We start from the raw sequence: 24,566 nt of genomic DNA, 5'->3' as shown, positions 1-24,566 counted from the left end.
CCCTTACCGCCACATTCCGAGTTCCCTTTGAGCCCTCGTCCTTAACGCCTGCTTTTAGCAGGCGTTAGGAACGAGGGCGCAAAGGGGCTTTTAAGCCAATAACGGTGACCGTAAAGTACGGTCCCCGTTATTTGCAATTTCCCCATTCCCATTGAGCCCTATGGGGGCTCATTTGGGAATGGGGAAGAGCCCTGGGGAATGGGAAATTACCGCCCTGGTCAACTCGGAATAGGGCAGTAATTTCACATTCCACCAGGGCGGTGCCGGTACGGGTCCGGCGCCGACCAAGGCGCTAACAGCGCCATTGGTTAGCGCCAGACTCGGAATGAGGCCCAATGGGCCTCATTACAGGTTTGCCAGTCCAGGAACCACGGTACCGGCAAGCTTGTTGGCACCGTAGTTCCCGGACCGGCAAACTACGAGTTGTGCTCGCGGGTGCCTTTCTCGGATGCACCGGCACCGTTATAAACGGTGCCGGTGCATCCGACCTCCCCATTCCCATTGAGCCCCTGGCAATGGGGACATACAGGGTCCGCCAAGGTCGGAATGGCCCTGTACGTCCCCATTGCCAGGGGCTGGAAAAAATGCAACTCCGCTGGCAGCCGTGCCTGCGTGACAGGCACGGCTACCGTCAGGTTTGTAATGAGGCCCAATATCTCGGCAAATACGAAGTGCTTTATTGCAAAAAAATGCTCCCTAGCATGATGCAATTTAATACAAGAGCGCCACATAGTAGCGCGTACAAGTACTGTTTCAGAACAAGAAATTCCTACATTTATGTATGTATGAACAGAAGTATGGCATTCGGTGTCAGAACAAAAGACAGAGAAAAAATGGAGCTGTTTAATTTTCTTTATAAATGTATGGTAATTATGTAGTGCAACAGGGCGCTGCACAACGTGCATATATGTAACTAGCTGTACCCGTCGTATCATACGCCGATGTACAGCTCTCGCTCTCACTCTTTCTGTGCTCCTTTTCTCTCTGTATCTCTGTGTCTCTCTCTATGTGGGTAAGAGCTGCGTAATCAGGTGGTGCGTGATTCCGAGAGCCACCCCAGCCGTTGCAGGCCATGTACCGTTACCAATTAGAATATCCCCTAGTCAATCCACCATGTCAATGCCACCAGTGAGACAAAGAATGCTGGCAAAGGTAATTTAAGCATAAATCGGGAAGGGGCATACAAAAGAAACAAAAGGGGTGAAATGAGGGGCTGGGAGTAAAGTTGGAGAAAGGGAGTTGTGTTGAAGATGTGAGTACAAAAAAGGTCCAAAGATATTTTTATAAAAGGAAAAACTGTAATAAAGGGCAAAAATAGATTATTTGAATAAAAGTGGGGGGTGTCAAATTTATATATTTATTTGCCTAGGTAAGGATATTTATTTATACACAGGAGGAACAATGCTCTTTTGATCACAAAAGAACGTACCATAGATAAGACATCAGATTTGACGGGGAGCAGTGAGCTTCTTCCAATGGAGGGACTTTGAGGGATATTCTGACCAGGCAGTGGAGGGGGTAAATGGAACAGTCACTGGGGAAAATACGTAAGTAGACATACATAGATGAAGGACAATGAACATTGGCCATTTCTAAGTGTAGGTCGGCGGTAGGGCTAGCTGTGCTCGGGATGGGACCATGATGGGTGGAGTGCTAGAGTGGAGGCAGAGGAAGAGGAAGCGAGGGACAGAGGCACTTTAGAGGCAAGGGAGAAATGTTAGCTTTCTGGCAGACGAGAGAGGTAGGTTAAGAGGGTAACTCACAGGCGAGGAGGTAGGCTTTTAGTTTGGTTTTGAACAAATCTGTGTGGACTGTTTCTTGTATGTCCGGGGGAAGAGAATTCCATGCAAGTGGAGCAAGAAGAGATAAAGAGCAGAAGTGAGAGGAAGCACAGTGGGGGCAAGGGGCCACAAGGGTAGTCGAGGAGTCAGAGCAGAGATTACAACTTAGCTTGTAGAGTTGGATAGAGGAAGATAGACATAGTGGTGCCTTAACATGGATAGGTTTGTTAACCGGGAGAAGACATTTAAATCTGGCCCTGTTTTGCATCGTCAGCCATCCTGCCTGGTGACGGTACGAGGAGGTAGGTGTGAAGTGAATGAGTTTGAAGAGAGTCCTGGCAGCAAAGTTAATGATCTTGTCGAGAGGACAGAAGGCATAGATGGGGAGACCAAAGAGGATTCTGGAACAGTAGTCTAGTTTAGAGAAGACAAGAGTGGTTAAGAGATGCTTTCCTGATTTTCCTAATATTTTGATGGCTGAGGCGAGCTGCTGTTCCAGTTTTGGAGATGAAAGTAGAGAAGGTATGAGAAGGGTTATAGATTACTCAGAGGTTACTAGCTGTAGAAGAGCAGTAGGGAGAGTGTCAGGTGGGAACTGGATAGGCAGAGGAAGAGATGAGAGGGAGAATTTGGCAGGGAAGAAGAGCCCCTCTGTTCTGGTAGAGTTTCACATCAGAGAGTGCAAAGCCATCCAATACTTAATGGCAGAGAGACAGCTGGAAATGTTCAGGAACGAGAGTTCAGAGTTCAGATGAGAGTTTAGGAAAAGAGAAGAATCATCTGTGAAAGGTACGTACGAGAACCCAAAGGAGGAGATTAGTGCCCCAAGAGCAGAGGTGTAGAGTATTAAGAGGAGTGAACCCAAGACAGAACTTTGTGGAACTCAAAAAGTTAGAGGAGTGAGTTGAGAGGTTGTATTGCTCCAGAAGACAGCAAATTGGCAAGGTGTAAGATAGGATTCAATCAAGGCAAGGGATCGGTCGCGACTCCCCAGAAGAAAGAGAGTATTATTAAGGAGATCAGAGTGATCGTCCATGTCAAAAGCAGCAGACAGGTCAAGAAGAATTAGGATAGAGAATAGGTTTATAGTGCTAAGCAGAGGCGATGAAATTTGACACATTCATGAAAGCAGATTCTGTGGAGTGACAGAAGCTGAAACCTGCTGGTAGGGGGCCTTAATCTTTTGACCGTATGGTCCATTTGACCGAATCTTTGGTTGCGCGATCATATCGAACAGCCTAAATTCAGTCAAATGACTCATACGGTGAAACATATTTGGTAAAATTGGCCAATACCAAGGGTCAATAGGCTTGACTAGCTGAGGAGCAAAAGGGTCTGACTTAGAAGGAGTGAGTTTAGGGTGCCCTGTAGCCGGAGAGGATGGTTGGCGTGAGCGTCAATGTGGGTTAGGTAGAATTCCCTTTTCGCTCTATCGATTTGAATAGAGGCACTGAGATAGAGTTCCAGGTCCACATGGGAGTGGGTATGTGTGTATGCCTCCATTTGCGCAGCAGCTGACATATGTATGTGCGGAGAGAGAGACTTGGGGTGAAAGTAAGCAGTGGGAAGTGAGAAGAGAATGAGTCATGCAGTAGGGAAAGGAATATACCTAAAGTAATTTGTGTTGTATGTTACTGTAAACAGGCTGAATACATTTGCCATCCTGTGAAAAACGAATACAATTATTTGTAAGGTAATTCAGTTTTAAGTAATTTAGCAGCATGGTGGTATTAAACTAAAATATAGATATGTTGATTTTGTGCACACGAATTACCCTAATGAAGACGTGGCATTACTTGGCCTGATACGTAGAAACGGGTTGGTGATTGGGTGTTAATAACGGAAACAAATCTGATGATGGGATGGATTGATTTGCAGCAAATTAACAAAAAGAAACTCTGACTGAAGCCAAACTGGATATCAAAGTTTGTAATCCAGCCGACCTTCCATGGAGAACACAGGGATTGTGTTCCTAAAATAACTGTGTAACAGTCATAATTATTTTATCGAACAAAGGATTGTCAGATTACAGGAAATCTGTATTATGTTGATGATTTATGTACAATGAAATGTGTTATGTTGTTGACTTATTAATGGTTTCATAAGATTTTTGGTGTAATTATTAGTACTGTGTATGAATATGGTATTAGGGAACATTATGCTGCATATTATAAATATATTATTTTTCTCATTAAAATGATGATATACTATACTTGTAATTTTTCCCATGTTTAACACTTTTCTGCATCTAACTTTAGTTTCAGTTTTTTTACATGGGTTAAGGGATATCTGCTTGTACTGAACATACGCGTCACGTTTGCCGACAGCTGCATGACCAGAGGCAAAACTCCAGCTAACTTTAGGGGCTTGGGTGTCCTTTTACAATGGCAGCAATTAAAACATCTATATTTAATTGGACTTACATTGTAAACTGGCTCATTTTTAAATTGTACTATCTTTATTTTCTAATGGTCACTTCCAATTTATACATTTTTCATTGTATATTGTGCGACCCTGACCCCAGGGCATTGACGCTCAGTGCAGTATATGTAGGAATAAAAAAAAGCAGTGAACAGGGTGCCTATTGGCCAACAAAATAAGTTGGGTACAGGGAATATTTCAGATCTTTACAAAAAGGAGAAAGCGAGCCTGCTAGTTTAAGGGAAACAATTAATGAATTCCACAACTGTGGAAGAGCTGCAGACATTGCCTGCTGTGAGGCAAGGGATTTTCTCATTTTTTTAATCAAGAGACGTAAGACATCTTTATATCGAGTGGCTCAAGTGCCACCACAAATTGACAGTCAATTAGCTAAGTTTGAGGGTTGGTGAAAAACAGCTGCTTTATAGGTAATGCAGGCAAGTTTGAAATGGATGTGCACTTCCAAATGGGGCCAATGCGGTGCTTTCAAGATTGGTGAAATATGATCCTACCTCCTTACATCCAAGGCCAATCCGGGCGCAGAATGCAATGCTGGTGCGAGGTTGAAGAGCATATTTGGATACTCCCATTCAGATGGCATTGCCACCATCAATATGCAACAGGACAAGTGCTTGATCTGCTGTTCAAAAGAGAGCTATTGGGATGTAGGGTATGATTTTTCTAAGATTTGCCAATTTATAATTAGCTAAACTCATTTCCTTTTCAATATGATGATTTTTACAGGATGTGTAGAATCTAACCAGAATCCCAGAGATCTGGCTTTAGATACGAGAGAAGGATTAATACCCCCAATGGTTAACAGGATCATCCACCTTTGTGCATCATTTTCCTGACTGGGAGATGCAAAGAGATTAAACTCGCTTTGTCTCGAGTTGATTATGGGGTTGGTGAGCAACATCCAGTTCTCAATATTGGACAAATAGTCTGTTAGGTTGTGAATATTGTTGGCTGGGGATACACTAAGACAAAGTTGTGTCGCACCAGAATACAGATAGATGGCAATGTTATATTTGTAAACAATATACCCTAAAGGTTCAACATATACTTAAAGTAGGATGCAGGATGGACCCCTGAGGAACTCCACATGAGACCAGGACAGGTAGAAATCGGTTTGATTTATCTACAACGCATTGCAAACTCGAGGTCAGATAAGAATGAAACCATTTTGATTCAGTACCAAAAACACATTTCATGCATTTAAGATAAAAAGCAGAACTTCATGATTAATTGTACTGAATGCCACTGAAAGATCGAGTAGAACCAATAAGCAGGCATTTTGGTCATCGGTAACCTCTCTAATAAATCATGAAGTAACAAGAGTGTAGCCATTTCTGTATTATGGAACTGTCACAGGCTCGATTGGTATGGACATAACGAATGATGCAAGTTTATATAATCACTCAACTGATTTAGACCTACTTCTTTCTAGAACTTTGCCCAATAATGAGAGACACGTAATTGTCCTGAGATTGGAGTGGTCATCAAAACCTAACGATAATTGTTAAAATAAGGGTGTAATAGGACCAGTTTTCAGATAGGAGGGGAAAAGTGCTTGGGTAAGAGCAGAGTGAATAAGCATTAACAGAGCAGACTGAGAAGAACAGTTCCACTATGTCCAAGGTCTGGCAAGGATCAGGTCATCTGAATAAAATGTTGGTTTGATAGAATTCAAAATAGAGGATACATCCTCTGATGAAGGAAGTGGAAAAGAGTTTGAAGTTGGTATGGGCCAGGAAGGAAATAATGGAGTGTCCGTCAGTGCTGTTTTCTCAAAGAGTTGGTTGCAGATCAAATTTATTTTTGAAACAAAACAAAAATAATATCATTACACTTATCAATAAATAATTTGGGGCTGTGGCAGTGACAGGATGCAAGTAATGGCTCACAGTTGTAAATGGGGTTTGCACAGTTTCAAATAGGGTTTGAGAGCCTGAGCTAGCTTTTACAATAGATTAGTATAAAACCTTGATGTAGCTGCAGCAATCATCATTAATCATCATTTTTAGAAAAATTGACGAGCCAAAGAAAGTTGTTTAACAGGCTCTTCTGTATGCAATTTTTTCCATTGTTTTTTGAGCTTGCGGAGACGCATTTTTTTTTAAGACAGTTCAGAAGTATAATATAAATTAGTAAATTTCAAGAGTAATGGAGCATAAAAAAGCAGTAGAAACAGTGTTATTTAAAGCATTAAGTAGAGTATCAGTATCTGCTTTCCTATAAGTTAGCAAGGCAACTGATATTAATGCAAGTTGCAAAATATATGTAGGACGAGCCGCAATATTACTAGTAAGAAACTAAGGAACAGTTGACAAATGGGAAGGGATCATAACACGCGATCCGATCAATCAATAGCAGCTAGAGTCGAGCAAGAAACAAGGTGTTGGGGAGTAAATCCAACACCCTCACCTTGATTGAAAATACAAGCTTCAAAAGTATTTCTGAAAAAGTACACAGCATAAAGAAAGCAGGCCCATGTATATAGCATTCCCTGTGCAGGCCAATAAATGCACTAGTAACCATCGGTCAGTAAGCAGTATCCCTGAGGGACAAGTAAGCCATAAAGTGCAAACCTTATACCTCAGCATAACCATGTATACTTAGCAAGTATAATGGCATTCAGCATTAGCCAGGGAACCATTAGGGGCGCTCATAATGATAGCAAATGATAGTGAACTTTTAAGTATATTCTTTACGTGTCGGAAGCGGCCTCAGAGACGTGGAAGTGGTAGAGGAAGAGGTGAGGCTTGACACTTGTGTGGGTCCCTTCCTCTAAGCAAATGAGGCGAGACGAGGCGAGCGTGTGAGCAAGCGAGCCATGTGAATCTGTGCTCTGTGGGGCGGACGGATACGTGGTCCGTGGGTACACCGTGAGACACCTGTGGGACAAGTAAGTACTGTGGGCTGCCTTGGTCCCTGGGCAGCGCGGACTCACGAGTTAGTGTACCATAAGGAGGGCTGGGACGGCTGTAGCCCGTGCAGTGCCAGTGAGCACTGGGAACACGGCACCGGGTGCTCAGACGAAGCGGGTGAGCGTTTTAGCACTCTGCAGGGCGACCCGCGTAAACTGTGGCCCGTGAGCACAGTGATTTTCCCCTGGTGCGGGGACAACCTCCTAGCTAAGGAATTGGTGAAATTCGGGGGAAGAAAGACGGCTACGAGTAAAGAAAAGCTCAAAGAAGCCTTTGCAGTACTCAGTGCACAACACTGGAACTTATACCTCCGGCGAAAGGTTTAGGCAGTGTTGAGGCATTGAGTTTAGCATTGAGCTTAGCAAGGTATAAGTAATTGAAGTGACCATTGGGGTGGAGGGGCCTGCATATTAGGCATGCAGCGGGGGAAAAGACCCTTGCACTCAATTTATAACTTAAGGAACAAGGCACAAGCAAAAGCCCAGAAAGAGCCCATGGAGCCGAAAAAAAAAGGGGCCACATGCAGGAAGAACACTAAATATGTGCTCCCAGTAGTGTATGGTGCCATCACGGAGTTTTTCCCGGTGAATCCACCCCCTAAAATAAACTCTACCATAATAGATGAAGAACCTGCGCTGAATGAGGAGTCGGCGCAAGTGTCCAGAGTAAGCCAGTCTATCAACTCCTCAAATTATGACGACATTGACAACAACTCTCTCTTGGACCTGTGCCTCACAATACAGAGGGGAATGCAACCACTTACCCCACAGATCATCTCTAGTGGCACCCCGACCCAGAATGACAACAGCAGCAACAGTACAATGGAGGAGCAGAACGCGGCAGGTTACCGTGAACGCCTTTCCGCCTCCCCAAATTTGGTAATGGTCTCGATGGAGGACGAGCCGGACGAGGAGACTATGGGGGATAAGGGATCGGTAGCCGGTCCTATTCAACTTGCTGAGCTACAAACGTCGGTGGGGGCCCTCCAATTTGCCCTAAAAATACTACTGCAGATGACAGGCCGCATCTTGGCAAACTCCGATGCCATTGCTTTGGCATTAGAAATGAAGAACTCACCGAAAGAGGACGTGGAAGAAAATTTAGTAGAGGCTCTACAAATTGCCAAGGAGATGGAAGAAAAGACAGATGAGAGAGAGGCGAGTGTGGGTTTGGAGGAACCGGAGCCTAATATCTCGAATGAAGAAGTCCCCGTTGAGGAAATAGATTGGGAGCAGAATGATAGTTCACAGGCCCTGCTTACACGGAAACAGCAAAGACTGGCAAAAAAGGCTCGCAAAAATAAGCCTCCCAAAGTAGGCCTGGTGCCTCATACGGGGAGTAATGGCCCCGTGATCGAAACCCGATCCAAAAAAGCCCGGAAAAGGATGATGAGAGCAGCTGCGAGGATGGCAGGGAAAAAAGGCCCTCTGGAAGATTGGTTGAAACCCAAAGAGAAACAAAATGAGGAGGATCCTGACCTTACTACTGGAGAGATCACTGAAATAGAATGCAAACTAAGTATGATAACTCTGCCTGAGACCCCAGTAAGGGAACCATCAGAACCTTTACTCGTAGAGAAAACGAAGGAGGCCTTGGGTAGCCACATGAATCGTATCTGCCTTATAAAGAACTTATATCCTAGGGACAGCCACTCCTGGCTGGCACGATCAGAGTTATTGACTAGGCTATACCATATACCTCAGCTTCGTGTATTAAAATCAGAGGATTTCTTATTCATCGAGCCTTTAACGGGCCCGAACCCCAACGTCTCCGCCCTCCACTGTGTGTTCTTGAACACTGCATCACTCTTAAGAGAACATAAGGAAGAGCTGAAAGCAGTAGACATTGCTATAGATGTGGATCTACAAGAGAAAGACCTATCAGCAATCCCAGTAACCCCTATTGAAATAGTGAATGCTGAGAATGCCCCCGGTCAGATGACAGAGGAGAATCCACTATTAGCAGAAGTACAACAAGCAATCAAGGCCCTACTGGAGTCACTACCGCAGTTGGTGCATAAGCACTGAAGCCTATCATTGCTATCCTGGAATTGTAGAGGCTTCTCCCACCTATTGAGGCCAGAGGGTTCGTCTGATCTTTTGCTCCAACATACCTTCATCTGCTTACAAGAGACTTGGGCTCGGGAACCCCTTCTCTTGGATGGATATGTCGTTTATCAATCACTGGCACAGAGGGGAAGTATAGGACGCCCTTTTGGGGGTCTCCTTACGGGAATCTCTAATACCTTGAGGTCACAGAAAATCCGTTGCGGAGCAGAGGACCATTTACTGGCAGTAGAAGTGATGTACCCTCAAGAAGAGGGAAGTGGTAAGCTACTGCTTATTAACCTCTACAACCCTCCTGGTGCAGGTATAAGAGAGTCCTTGCAAGAAGCTATACAAGATCTAATGTCGTCCTGGTTACTAGGATTAAACAACACCGCAGTGATGGTAGTGGGGGACTTTAACTGTCATATGGAAGATAAAACTAGCATATCTACCAATCCTGCCCTGAGTACCAGATGCAAGATGACCCATGGGAAAAGAGAAAAGGAAGGCCTGGGCTGGTTGCAATTATTTGAGTCCTGGGACTTGGCTATGATTAACGGCCGCACCATGAGTGATAGCCCGGGGACACACACTTGGACCAACGGTTCTTCTTGGAGTACTCTGGACTATGTATTCATGTGCCCCCTTATGCAGACAAGAGTGGCTGATATGCGGGTAAAGCCCAACAGCAGGAGCGATCATGCGGCAGTACTGTGCTCATTCAGGACTCAGGTGCCTGACACTCCCAAGATAAACATTGGAAGTATTGCAGCTAACTGCACAGGAACCAGAATAGTCTGGTCTGAAAAGAATATCAGAGCGGCTTCAGAAACATTAAAGGGCGCCCTGGAGGATAATGGACGAGACTTTCACACTATGACCGTCAACGAAATTGAAGAGTGGATATCCAAATTCTCAGGCCTTCATGCAGCAACCAAAAAGAATTATGTTACACAAGAGGGAAAAGTGCCCCTTCCCTTTAATGGGAAAATCAGAGATGCTAAAAGAGAAATGAGAAGAAAGATACGCAGCCTAAAAGATCAGAACATCACGGTAATTCGACATCAACAGAAAGTAAGAACAATCAGAAACTGTTATAGGTCAGAGGTGAGAGGTATCAAAGCGATAGAGAAGAATATTGGCTACCAACGTTTGGTCAAAACTATCTGCTCCAGAAATTCGAGAAGCATATGGGCGTTACTAAATGAGAATAGAACCAAGGTCAAAGGCACAACAACTAACCCAATAAACAAGGAAGACTGGGAAAAATTTCTTCTAGACCGTAATATGGAAGAAGAGGGGTCGGCAAATTGGACCATGGAAAAACCTCCAATGTCCCAATTATTTGATATTTCTCTGGAGGCAATATTCAACAAAATTGTGACTCTCAAGTCCTCCAGAGCTCCTGGCCCTAATGGGCTAGCAAACGTGGTGGTAAAAAACAACCCGGCTTTCTGGGCAGAACTATTCTCTGTACTCTTCAACAAGGTTTTTGCAGGGGGAGAAATCCCTCGAACCTGGCAAACGGCAATCCTGATCCCAGTGTACAAAAAAGGTAACCGCACTGACCCTAACAACTATAGACTACTATCGATGCTGGATGTGTCGGGCAAACTTTTTGCTTCCCTACTACTCAGCGAACTGCATAAATGGGTGGAAGACAAGCAAATACTCTGCAGATTTCAATGTGGCTTCAGACGGGAGTTCTCGACTGCACATAATCTTCTAGTAATGGATATACTACGCACGAGAGCACTCAGCAAGGATCAGCCTCCATTATATGCTCTGTTTATTGATTTCAAGGCAGCTTTTGATTCAATCCCTAGAGCCAGGCTTTGGAATAAACTAGAAGAATTGGGTTGCCCCATAGGTCTGTTATACTATCTCAAACTACTTCATCGAGATACCATGGTGAGCCTACGACTTAATTCGGAGGGGCACTCTACCCAGAAGATTACCCAAAATAGAGGGGTGAAGCAAGGCTGCGTAACAGCCCCCCTCATATATAATCTGTATGTACATGATATTCCTGCGACACTTGCGGAGGCAAATAATTGTCCTCCTAAACTTGGTGGAGAAAAATGCGTGGTCTTGGCATATGCAGACGATCTGGTAGTACTAGACAACACTATTGGTGGTCTCAGACGTTCTGCACATATCCTCTGGGAATATGCCAAGCTTAATGGCTTGAACATTAACTTGCAGAAGACCAATGTATTAAGATTCACCAAGAAAAGAACAACGCGTGTGAATCTGATAGTACATGAACAGATAATTGTGTATGCCCCTTCTTATCGCTACCTCGGAGTGGAGATAGAGCCCCTAGGTGATTACACACTCTGCAAACAGGATCGGAACAGCAGGGCTCTCCAAGTGATCTCGCTTATAGCATCCTTTACCAACAAGCAAGGGGGCTTCACTCTGTGGGGAACTCGCCATCTCTACATGCAAGTATTCGCACCAATGGTCATTTATGGCCTTGAGTCACTGCTGACGATGAATTTGGCATGGTTACAAGTACTGGAAGGAAAGTTCTGGCGACGTATGCTGGGACTACCACCGGGGGTGCCTATGGCCTTGATAAGACTGGAGCTGGGTCTTCCCTCACTCAGGGCTATGGTACTTAAAAAAAGAGCGGGTTTCTACCTCAAAATGACAAGTGGTTCCCCTAACGCCCTATTAGGGACACTCCATCAGGAATTAGACAACAAATCTACCACTGCATCTCTATACAAAGATATGGGTAAATTTCTCAACGAAATTGGCTGGATATACAGAGAGGCAACTGTCACCAAAGATATGCTAAATGCCTTGAGGAAAAAGGTAGACCTATGGGATTGGTTAGAGAACTTTGCCCACTTGGAATCCCTCAAATCCTACCACTTTGTGCCCTACAGAATATACAAGTTCATGAAACCTCAGGACTATCTTCTCCTATGTCCTACTAGAAGACTCCGCCGTTTCATCATCTTATTCAGACTGGAACAACTGCCCACCCTATCCAGAATAGGAGTAAGGGAAAACATACCTGCAGCAGAACGAACTTGCCGAGTGTGCAAATCTCCTGTATGTCTGGAGACGACAAGACATGTATTAACGCAATGCAGAGCAATCAAGAAGACTATTGTCCGCTATCTGGGAGAATTTGTGCATGATCCATTATCAATACCCAAACTTATGTTCTGGCGTTATTGTACTAATACATCGAACATGCATCTTTTCATAGCCCTGTATAACGTCTGGCAACAGATAGAATATGTAATGGAAAAATGAGCAAACTCCACCATTGACTTTTGGGTAACGAGTCGCAGAGGCACTTATACTTGACATAGCTGTCCAAATACTAACCTTGAACAATATGAAGCCTATATCAGCAATTATGATTATTCTGACCCTTTACCCCAATTCCCTCCTCTCTTGTTTGGATTTTAGACTATAGATTTGCTGTGCATTTGGTGTTACACATTAGTAGGACGAGTCTAGATGTATGATTTTATATGTATAATTTTCATTTTTTATGTCTATTGATATATGTGTAAAGTATGAATTTATTTTCCATACTATATCACATTAAAGAATTTGTATTACACTAATTGAATGAACAAGACAAGTATGCCTCACGGCACATTCAGCCATCTCAGAAGCATAACATTCCACATCCCCTCAACAGAGAATATCAGCCAGGCTCTCGCAAAGAAGCACACATACACAAAGCTGTCACTTCCCACAGCTAGACTGAATGCCGCGCATTGATTGGTGAAGGCAGGTAGGCAAACACATTCTCAAGCCTGAATTTCAGTAGTGAGGTCATGCAAAAGCAACAAATAAGTAACAGACCCCAGATGTTAAGAGACAAAATCGGGATATGGATTGGCTGAGACACATCAGCTTAGCAAAGTTCCCAAGCCTGTGTTCAAAAGATATACAACAACTTATGCTCCTAGTTAGTACATCGAAACATATCACAAAGAAGGTCACAATTGGGCAATAATGAAAAAATGAGCAGAGCAGTATGTACATGTTCAGGAAGAATGATCAAGCAGCAACACTGCCCTCTCTAGGAAAAACCTCACAGAGAGAGATCCAATTGCTAAGATAGGAACCATAACAAGTATCATTACACATAGAGTAGAATTAATTAGGTACCAATGATGTTCATTGAAACTTATGAACACCCCCAAAAGCAAATACACAACATTGGTGATGAGTATGTTTATAATGTTGCAAGGCAGGGGTGGACTGGCCTATAGGGAACTCTGGAGTTTTCCCAGTAGGCCTCTGAACTCTGGGCCTCTTGTGTGTGGTATTTCCACATTTTCCCATAGGAAAAAGGTTGGACTTGCTAAAAATATGTAACATGGGGCCACTTTGAACATTATATCCAGGGGCTCTTTTGGTTCCCAGTCAACCCATGTTGCAAGGTACAAACATATATTCATATAATTGTAAGAGAATGAGGTTTGTAAGCACCTACGCCCCCAGGTCATAAAGACAGAGCAAATGAAATCATGCACAAACCATGAGAAAGGAAGGAGATGTGAGTACTGTTTCGAACAAGGAGTTACAATATTGAACTTTCGATGAAATTCATAATGATCGGAATGGAAAGATGGTTCCAACTGATGATGTCTTTGGGAAGAGGATGCAAAGTTATCATTTCATTGTTACACTGTAAAATTTCAAACAGTGATTGGTTGAACTCTATTAAGTCACTCGCTACACGAATACTCCTCCTGGAATAACCGATCAGCTATTAAGTCTAGAAGAAACAAATTATAAAGTGTAGCATCCAATCACCATTCTGGGAAGGAAGATGATCTCAATGTCAAATAATTAATAAACTGATGTCTTGCCATGTTCCTGAGGATAGAATAAGCCATTGGGGCTAGGTATTGTATAGCTTTGCCTATAGTACAAAAGACGATGCCCAATCACATGCTGTGGGTTTGTGAATAACTTTTAACATTTGTTGTCCAAAGCCATTTTGAATGTCTTTTTGATCATTCCCCAGGCTAGGCTCTGTGTGTCTAGAAAACTTTAGTTTTTCTCATATCTCATGCATTATTTTTGGCTCAGTAGATTAATTTTTAATATTTGATTTTGGGACTTGCCTTACAAAGGAATTCATGTGCAATAACAAAATTAAGTTGATTTCCTTGTTTATGTGTTGCGCTAAAAAGATTAGAATGTGGCAAACTTTTTCCAAATTGTTATCAAGAAGGAAGCAGAATTATTGATGTTGGGTAAGTTAAAATGACAGAGATATATATTGATAGCATGATCCAACGTAACATGAGAGATTACGTCGGAAAGCTCATCAAGAAAGGCCTCTGCTTTACCAGGGCGACAGTAAATAAGATGGCCTACTATGGTTTTAGTAGGAGTCAGCGCTATGAAAAGGGATAAAGGTTTGACCAAACAAAACTTGAGAGAGGGTTATTGTTTGCAAGTAAGTCTATTGGGGACAATACATGCTACATGCCGCCAGATTGACCAACTCTGTCTACGTGAAACGGAGAGACGTCTTTTGGGATGAGTGTGTTAAAAAACACTATGAATAGGGCAAAAACGATGTTTCGGCCACAAATATAAAATCCAGGTAGAGAGATTTGACAGTATCAAAGATTTCAGGGCAGCAAGACAAGGCAGATCAACAATTAAAGAGTGCACCAGAGAAAGCTTTATTATCCGTGCGAGTAGGTATGGGTAATCTAGAGCATGGCATTGTGATTACATTTGAGGGGCTACCCACATGTTTAGAACAGACTTTTCTATAAAAGTGAGGAGGAGAGAGATAAAGTCTCTGTAGATAGGATTGTCCAAATCTTGAATTTGCTGATCATTTATCACATCAGGTAAGTAGTCCATAGATTCCGAGTCCCGTTGATATGATTTAGAATGAGTGTCAATAATGGTAGAATTTAAATAATTGTTTGTAATCAACTGGAACTGGAGAGGTCTCTTTCAGAAGAACAGTCATAGTTTGAGAAGGTTGAACAGAAGATAATGCTGAAAGGGCTCCTGAAACAGGAGGGATAGAGGGTCAGGGTGAGGGGGCAGGATAAATCTTTAAGTGCGAGATCCATAGATTTGTTAACAATTTTCCTGGACTTGGCAGAAAACATAATGAAAATAGGAAGAATTAAACAAAGCGATGAAGAATAAAATTGTGACCGATCCTGTCATGCAATTCCTGATTCTGTCATGCATTTAGAGGCCTCTCACTGTGAAATGCACTGCTGGGATGCAGTCCCACATTAATGTCAGGAAAGCGCACCCAACGCTAATTATGAAAGGGGACTGACCAGCACATCCTTGTGCAAATCTCTGGCCACGCCTGATATGCGCGTGTCAATTTTAAGAATAAGGTGACATACGCATTTCTCCAATGAGCACAAATGAAAAAAGGGCATCCTTTGCACTTTTATCATTAGTGCTCTTTTTTGAGAATCTACTCTGAGTGTACATATACTATTCAGAAATAATCCTGATTTAGTAACGTTGTTCTCATTGTGCAAAAATGCAGGACAACATCTTTTAAACAAACCACAACAGCCACCCATGTTTTTGGTGAGCATGCTCCTCAGTTTACATGAAAGAAACACATTTTGTACATTTGCCAGCACGGTGACCCGCCTATCTGTATTAAAAATTGCAACACAGATATACACAGAATGTAGATCGAGTGATTTAATGCGTCATTACAATTGTTTTAAAACCATTTCTAAAAAGCCTGTGTCAATTTTTAGATTACAATATGTACTTTTGAATATTTATATCTTTGAGCAGTTGTGCAGATTTATGTCTCTAATTGTGCGACATTGAACAGGGGCTTCTGATATGCACTTTTCTCTTTCACTTATTCAAGTAGAGGGGATACAAATTCTAATTTAAACAAACTACAGCCCCCATAGCCCTCCCCGTAGTGCCCATAACCCTTAGTCTAATCATAACCCAGGGTGTCCATTATCTCTCTCAATGGCACTCTCTCCTTCGCCTTTCGTATGAATTCATACGAGATAAGATATCATTCTGTTTGCTTGTGAATGATCTATCGGTTATAATGAAGTTTGTTCTAGTTCAATTCAGTGCTTTAGGTTACATTTTGATAATATATTTTGCTTACTTCACTTGTGAGGAATACAGTACTGAGTATTCACTAGGCTTTGGGTCAGTACTGCTTTGATGAACCCATTATCCCGTGGGTCGATTGTGCTTGCAAACCTATGCAGCATGGAGAAGATGAGGAGATATTGATATTTTATTTGTATCACACTCATACACAAGTGTTTCAGAGCGCGACAAGGCAAGGGAGGAGAAATAAGGGAGAGCAAAACAACGATCTTACTAGGTCCAGTGACATTGAGAATGCGCAAGTGCAGGGTATAGGGAAGGGGGAAAGTGCATGGGGGGAGGGAGAGAAGTGGAAAGTGCTGAGCAAAGGAATAACACAAAAACAGTGGTAGTGCAGCCAGTAAGTGACAAGTGCTAGGTTTAAGGCAACAGACAGGGGGTGTCTGATAAGTGCAGAAAGGGGGGGACTGTAGGGTTGCAGATACAGACTCAAGTGCAAGGGTTGCCAGGAGGCAGTGCAGGTGTGTGGCAGGGTGAGTAGGTACCTGGGCCCGAAATCAGAGGGTAACCAGGTGCACAATGCTGAAGCAGAACAGATCAGCAGGGGAGAGGGTCAGCGAAGCCAGAAGCAAAGAGGACATTCTTGAGGTGCTTCCGGAACCAGCAATGGTTCCCCTCAAGTTTCAGAGTCGCAGGGAGGCTGTTCCAAAGGGAGGCCCCAGCTGAAGACAGATATCTACCCCCAGCTCGTTTCTTTGAGAAACGACTGACCCTGAGGGAGTTGGAGGTGGAGGAGCGAAGAGCTCGGGAGGGAAGGTATTTACGTAGGGATAGCTGAAGATATTTTGGACCCAGGTCCCAGAAAGCCTTGTTGACAATGCAAAGGGTCTTGAATTTAATCCTTGCAGCCACTGGGAGCCAGTGAAGAGATTTTGGGTCTGGAGAGATACGATCCCAGGGCTTGAGGCCTAGGACAAGTCTTGCAGTCCTGTTCTGGATGAGTTGCAAAGGGCCGAGAGTAGAAGCAGATAGATTTTGAAAAAGGCTTTTGCAATAATCCAACCTAGAGAGAACCAGGGCTCGAGAGACAATGAGCTTCTAGGGGAAGGAGAGGAAAGGCAGAATACCTCTGAGGAGATGCAGTAGGAAGTTTGACTTTTTAGAGACATCTAGGAGAGAGTAGTCTACTCTGTGAGCAACAGTGAGTGCATTGCAGCAGAGCTAGAGGAATGCCCTCTGCATTCCATGCACTACTGCCGCTAACAGGACCCCAGTGGTAGGAACCAGCTCAAACCTGTGTGGTGCGGCAGGGCCGTCTCCCTAACAGGGTAAACACTTCCAAAGGGACATTCTTTGTAAAGGTATGCAGGATCTCATCAGGGGATGAAATTTGGCTGAGGACGTAAGACAGTGCTGATCTGGAGAGACATATTATTGATAATCTCGACCCTCAGTCCCAGGGCACTGTTGAATTTGAGGAGGACTCCGAATCTCAAAAAGAGGCCTGGCATGGAGAGTTTGTTTCAATCATTGACGTCTCTCTTTATCAAGCAGTAGACAAAGCCTTTCCTCCAAAGTTTTCCACTATTCGGGAATCCTTAATGACACAGAAATCAAGACTCTGGCCCAGAGGCCTTGCAGCACTGATAACAATTTAGTTGAAGGATCACCGGCTCCAGAAGGCGGTGTGGGGTTAGAATTCACAGGGAAAAATTCCCCTGCTAAGAGGAAAAATCCTGAGCAGATCATGGATGTGGGTAGAGATTTACCCCAGCCCAGCAACCGCAGGGCTATGATGGAGCAGGGACTGTCCATGACGGAATGGCTTTGTTGCACTTACAGACCCTCAGGCATTGAGGAGGAACAGAGGTGTGGAGAGCAAGATCATGATGGCTCTGGACTCTTCGCCAGGAGACAAGGGATTGGACTGTCCTCTATTATTTCCAGTGGTTGATATGGGAGCGAGGACCCCCCTCCTAATGTATGTGGACCCCTTGATCTACCCTATGAAGGGAACATCTGATTCTCGAGATATGTATCTGGCATCCCTATTACTGCGCTAGTCCTGATATGGGTCTTAACAGTTATAGGTGGCAGGAAGTCATCCATCGCAATGCACTTGTGGCCGTTATGTCCAGTGGCACCAATGTCATCTCTATGCATTGTTCACTGTCATTACTCCATGGGATGCTCTCATTGAGATCTCTTGCCTGGCTTCTAGTTCTGAAAATAAGCTCCTATTGATACATTTCTTTGGAACAAATATTTTCAGGTGCTGTTTATAGAAAGGACATTATGATGGGTTATGTTTGCTTGATCGCCTTTCGAAAGCCACTTGTTGTGGAAACGCTTTGGAATAAGACATCTTTTGCTCTAGGTAAAGGAGTTCAACTATGTAAAGTATTGATTGAAACAATGAGTGCAGTCATCCATCTGTGTCGAGAGCATTTTGTTTGGTCGATACATCCTCTCTGAAACCTTGGAAAAATACAAGGGATTTGCAATGTTGGAATGAGTTTTCCAGTTTTGTTTTTGTTTTTTGAGTCCTCACTTGAAACTGTGCCTTCTGTTTGACCAAGGAGCTTAAGAATGTGCTGAGGCCCTCTTTCCTCGTGTTCTTTCTTTTCAGATCCAATTTCAATCGCTGTTGCTATGGAGGACTACATTGCTCCGGACTGCAGGTTTATCAGCGTCTACAGAGGGCAGGTCCTCTACGTGTACTCCAAGCTGAAAGGAAAGGGAAGGCTCTTCTGGTCGGGCAGTGTAAGTGATTGAGGCCTGGTTACTCTCGTCATTGTTCCAGTGGGACATCGAATGTAGGCATTTCTGCGCACCTAACTATTATCCTGCTGTAAACTTCTGTTATTTGAAGAGGAGCATTAATATTGCATTCCATACATTAGCTTTAGTTTGGCAATTCAACTACTGTGATAGGTTTAGAGGTCTGCATGGAGCACTGTTGGCTGCTGTTTCATATCACACTGTTTCCAGAGCTAGAAGCGCCTTCACAACGCAGGATGGAAGCTAAGAAACCGATTGTGTGTGTGACCACAAAGACCTTCAAATCTGCTCTATGTAGTTTAGTTGACCTCAATTTTTGTATGGTAACTTTGGTTGACCTATGTTTGGTAGTTTGACTTTTTTCTTTTAATGAGGTGGGTCTTTACCATGCCCCTCATCCTCCCATGCCCCCCAACCACAGCACCTCTTTCACACCACCCCTTCTTCCGCTCCTTCACACTCCTCCATATTCAGATACAGGTATGTTTTTTAAGTCCAAATACCAGACACAGGTCTGGCAAATTTACCACACAAAGACTGAGGCTGACGAAACCACTAATTACCCTTAAAATCAAAGTTTGTGATGCAACACTTCATTGCCCACGTATGAGAGCCTCAGTAAACCCAAATAGGTGTATGTTTTACATTTTTAATAATAAAACTCCCACAGGGGAGTATATTCTGTGTAATAAGGTAATGCACAGTTCTTACCTCTGCCTGGAACCTGTGTATGTCTTCAATGACTCAGGCTCCATGTTTCTGTCTGCTGTATTTGTAGGTGCAAGGGGAGTACTATGGTGAGCAGGCAGCCCGACTGGGGTTCTTTCCCAGCAGCATCGTGCGGGAGGACCAGTACCTGATGCGTGGGAAGATGGAGGTGAAAACTGATGTGAGTACAGATGAAAAGGCATGAAGCGGTCTACACATATCATAGATGGCCGGTGCCATGGAATACATATATTTAAAATTGATTTGGAAGTGCCAAATCCTGTGGTCGTGCTATGTGGAGTGGAATCTGTGTTTATGGTTCCTGTCCAGCAATGCTCGGAGTGGCCCTAGCACTGGGGATGTTGCCAAATGCCCAGCTTCCTCCACTTCCATAGTGGGAGCGTGGCACCACGGCATGTGTAGCACTGGCACAGCACCCAACTCTGTGTGGGTATCTCCGTCACACGCGCATCTCCGCCGTGCCATAAGTACTTCACAGTCACTATTTGCAGACTGATTCTCAATTTGGTGGAGCGATATTCAGAAACCCTATTTGTGTATAATTCTCAATACCATCCTCCATTATTTGTTAGTTCCATTAAAATGATCCAGATGTTTATACACCATTAACACGGTTTATTATGTGGAACACTGGCATGAACTAGTTTAGAGTACATCGATAGATTATAACCGTTGGAATGTTACCAATAATTGACAACCCAAAATAAGAAATTAAAAGAACAGTTGAACAAAAATGTTTTTTACTTTTTTTGTACATAAACTCAAACAAGGCAAATTTTGCAGTGATAGCAACATACTAATTCAGGTCGTGCTGGCAATTTTGGTGATGGAATTTCTTAGATTTTTTATCTTTTTCTATATTTTCGGGGTTTTGAAAGAAATATATTCCTACATTCGAAAGATCCATGGAGGAAACTTGTAATGCAGACTTGAAAAACTGAGCTCATGAAGTCTCTCAAAATCGTGGGTAACACGATATTCAAACCTTCATTGTGGAGGAAAAACGAACAGCTCAGCATTGCTTGAGTGAACTCTAGGCAGAGTGAACTCTAGGCAAAGCGAGCGCCTGAACACGTTTTTCCAATGCCCAGCTCTGAAACGAATGCCTCGTTGTGGCACCTCAAGCGTGACATGTTAGAATGTAGCAGGATCAGGGAATTGATGAAACCGACAACATTCGAAATTGAATTGTGTGGAGCGTACAGTAGCACAGAGATGAGGACAGCTATATTAACTAAAAGTATTTTGTAAAGACAGAAATTTAGAATAATTAAGAGGTAAAGTAGATAGGGCTAGACAAGCGTGCTGGGATGGCGTAAGATTTTCATATGGGCCTCTGCACCATGGGAGCCTTTTTTCCTGTGAGTAGGAATACGGTCGCGAGTGCATGCAAGCATGCACTTCATGGGGGCACACACAACACCCACAATGTATTTTTTGAATCAATTTGTGTAAACTTGAAATACACTTGAAGCAATCCTATCTGATGCACCATTTTCCAGTGGCGCCCCCAGACATTTTTTATATGGGTGGCCTGATGAGGCCACAGGAAATCTTGGGGTGGCACACCAAAACAAACACAAAACTGCATTATGCTGATGTGCTAAGCCATAAAGACCGCATATGGAAACTAAGGCACAATAACCATATATCCAAGTGACACGTCAGACACGAGGTTCGTTTTCCAAACAAGTCTGGTTTATTTTAAAAGTATTCTCAGTCGGCTGACTAGAGCTCTTAGCTCGGCAAAGATATCATGTTCTTAGCAGAGAAACATTCCTTAGTACGTTATCTGTGTGTCTCGGTTCATGAACTAAGGGTCAGACAGTTCTGAGGCAGAAAATACCATTCTCCGCGAAGGAGCTACGCTAGGTGAATATAATTCATGGTTTAAGTGCCTTTTACTACAGCGTTTGCAAGACAGGCCGGCACCTGGACTACTGATTAGATGCAGCTTCTGCTCGGCTTCAAGGACTTATTGAGAGAGAAAATCAATGTATTTCTGCATAGTTTGACATTCCTGTCTGTGTTAGTGTTTCAGCGTCCAAGCCGTGGCCTCACAATGTGTGCGAGTTCGAAGCATAGAATACATTTGCAAAGCGTTTTGCCAGAAAGGAAAAAAGCAAATGGCCGGCATTTCACAAAATGGACACCCTTTGGTTACATTGACGATTCTCTCACCACGATTGGTTTAGGCCAACATACTATATATACTTTAGGGTCGTTTCTGGTCTAACAAACCCTCCTTTTGGCCGTAAACCAAGAGCATCATCCATACATTTTAATCGCATGTACACACTCATTTGTAATTTGGGAGCAAAGGACTGACAGGCATTGTATGCAACAACAGCAGAACATGAGGATTCCAAATATCATAACCAAAATTGCAATTAGTTTCCTTCCCCATGACCGCAGCAGTTCCCAAAACCATGAACCTATACTCAGATTCCAATCACCTGTGGGAACATGCAGTTCTTCAAATTGCTTCAAATATTGTGGGGGAGGAGTCACTTACGAATACACAGCAAGCAGACCCCACCAATTTGCATACCCCTCCACGATCAGCCAAAATTATATCAAGGAACATTCTATTTTGAAGTGCAATTAATCTGATTGCTTTTTGTTCCAATGTCATATTATAGAGTATATCTGTAGTTACATTTATCATTTTTTCTAACTACCTGGACAGTTTTCTTATATTCCATGAATGTATTGCTTGCCCCCAGAATGGTATAAATAATTTTGCTATACCCCCTGCAATTTGTCCTGCAGTATCATCTCGATGTGGCCGAGATCTAGATAGTTTTGCTATCTCAGAAGTTTTGGAAAGAAATACACCAGGCAGAAGTATACCTAAATAACAGGTCCCTTCCCAAGTTCTAGGTAACCATGGGTAGGCCTGATCTCCACATATAAAATAGACAGAACCTCCTATATATAAGGGCTTTTCTTCTTGTTCAAGCACGGCAATGTTCATGCATCTAGTGAATGTTCCCACCAGATGGGAACCCTTTTTCCATAAGCAGAATGGGACAGAACTTGGACTATGATTAATGGTATAAGAGGGCGGCACAGCATCGTTATTTACTACCGGAGCCATTTTGAAAGTGATTAGGGACTTGTAAGGCCTAGAGAGACTATCTACTGGATTTGTTGTTACCGGGTTTATTTTGTTTCTGCTTGTAAAAACAGAACAACCTAACGGTTCTAACACCAATCTTTCAAATTCATTTATATTTGTTCTATCGAACTGACCAGTGACACCATCATTCAATTTTCTGAAAAATAGTGCTCTTAATGAAGCATAACAAGCTTTATTAAGTGGCAAAGGATGTACATACCAACCCATTCCTATTTCCCTGTGTTGGGTTAAATGGGAACAGACCCAACAATTGGTCCTATTCAAGATAGCATGAGTCATATTCATAATCAATAGCAATGCATTATTATCATACCCTTTTTCTATGTTACACTTCTTGTGAGGGGAGAGTATAAGAGAGCACATGCACTGGGCTGCTCGTAGTAGGGGCATGGGTAGCAGTCAAAAGAGAGTTCAAAGGATCTACAGTTTCTAGATACCAAAATATTGGGATCAGTCTAATCAAAATGCAAAGCGGTATCATAATCATTAGCATATTATTCTTTCTGAACCAAGTCTTTCTAGGAACAGGCTTAGCCTCTATTTCTATATCATCAACAGCATTGGTGCAGGAGGGAGCAGGAGTGAATATAGGCATTGTTTGTAATGTTTATCTCAGGAAAAGATTTTCAATGTCCGTAGAGGAAAAGTTCTCCACAGCAACAAACGTTAGCAGCAAAGCGTTCAGACCAGTTCAGGCTAGTCTGCCTAACAGATGGCAGCAAGCTGATGTGCATTTGCACAGAGCTCAAAAAGAAAGGAGCAAGTATCAATTCGATTGTGTCGGTACCAATTGCCCCGCTTGTCTGTGCAAGGTTGCAACGGCCCTTCACTTTTCAATGGTAGCACCAGAAAACCGCGTCTCAGAGCTTTCAATTTGATCCAGCTTGATACAGCTCATATGCTCCTTTTCCCTAGGCCTCCGTTCCCACTTCATCCATGCTGGGAACAAAGGCAAAACAAAAGCTGATCACTTCCGAGTTTGTGAACGTATGTTCATTTCCAGATGCAAGATCAGTGCCAGCTTGCGATGCAATGAGTGATGATGAAGCAGCAGTCGGACAAAGTTGAGGCACCTCTGGCGTTTTGATCTTTGTTGCAATCTCCCCAGGCACTTTCTCAGGGTTAGGAAGCACTTCTGGCAGAGAGCTGGCGATGATATCTTTGTGATCAAGTGCAGCTGTCTTTCCTTCGATGTCAGGATCATCAAGCTCTTTCTCATGTGGCAAAGGAAACTGAACTCTTTTCGTGTGTTGTATGGATCCAGTGCTTGCGTCCATTCACTTCGACTGCAGTCTGCGTAGCCAGCAGCTCCTGGAAGGTTCTCACCCATCGCGGTGAAAGTGAAGATTTTCTTTCAAAATTCTTGATCAATGTCCAGTCCCCAGGATGCAGACAATGTCCTGGGCCGGTGTATCTGACAGGAAGAGCCTCCTGCACCTGCTGATGAATCAAATGCACGTTTTCAGTCAACTGTCTACAGTAATCAATAAGTAATGGGTACTCTATATCCCTCAGACGTTTCTGCCGAGGGGCATTCCAAACATTCGCTGGTCTCCCCATCACAATTTCGTAAGGAGAGAGACCAGTCCTCGCCTCTACAGTTGTGCGTATGCACAATAAAGCTAGCGTTAATACATCGGGCCATTTCAAATTGCTCCCC

The 24,566-nt window shown here is 43.3% G+C and overlaps 1 protein-coding gene across 1 annotated transcript in view; it reads left to right on the top strand.

Annotated features, from left to right (window-relative positions):
* Nucleotides 1–24,566, top strand: part of LOC138566797 (melanoma-derived growth regulatory protein-like) — a 141,712-nt gene that overhangs the window by 92,534 nt on the left and 24,612 nt on the right. The window contains exons 2-3 of the mRNA XM_069644454.1: nucleotides 18,884–19,017; nucleotides 19,814–19,924. Coding sequence (XP_069500555.1) covers nucleotides 18,884–19,017; nucleotides 19,814–19,924 — 245 coding nt within the window. The remainder of the gene's footprint in view (nucleotides 1–18,883; nucleotides 19,018–19,813; nucleotides 19,925–24,566) is intronic.

The sequence above is a fragment of the Ambystoma mexicanum genome, chromosome 2p, assembly GCF_040938575.1.
Source record: "Ambystoma mexicanum isolate Mex_15411 chromosome 2p, UKY_AmexF1_1, whole genome shotgun sequence".
Classification (NCBI taxonomy): domain Eukaryota; kingdom Metazoa; phylum Chordata; class Amphibia; order Caudata; family Ambystomatidae; genus Ambystoma; species Ambystoma mexicanum.
Note: the sequence above shows the minus strand (reverse complement) of the source record. Positions and strands in the feature narration are given on the sequence as shown.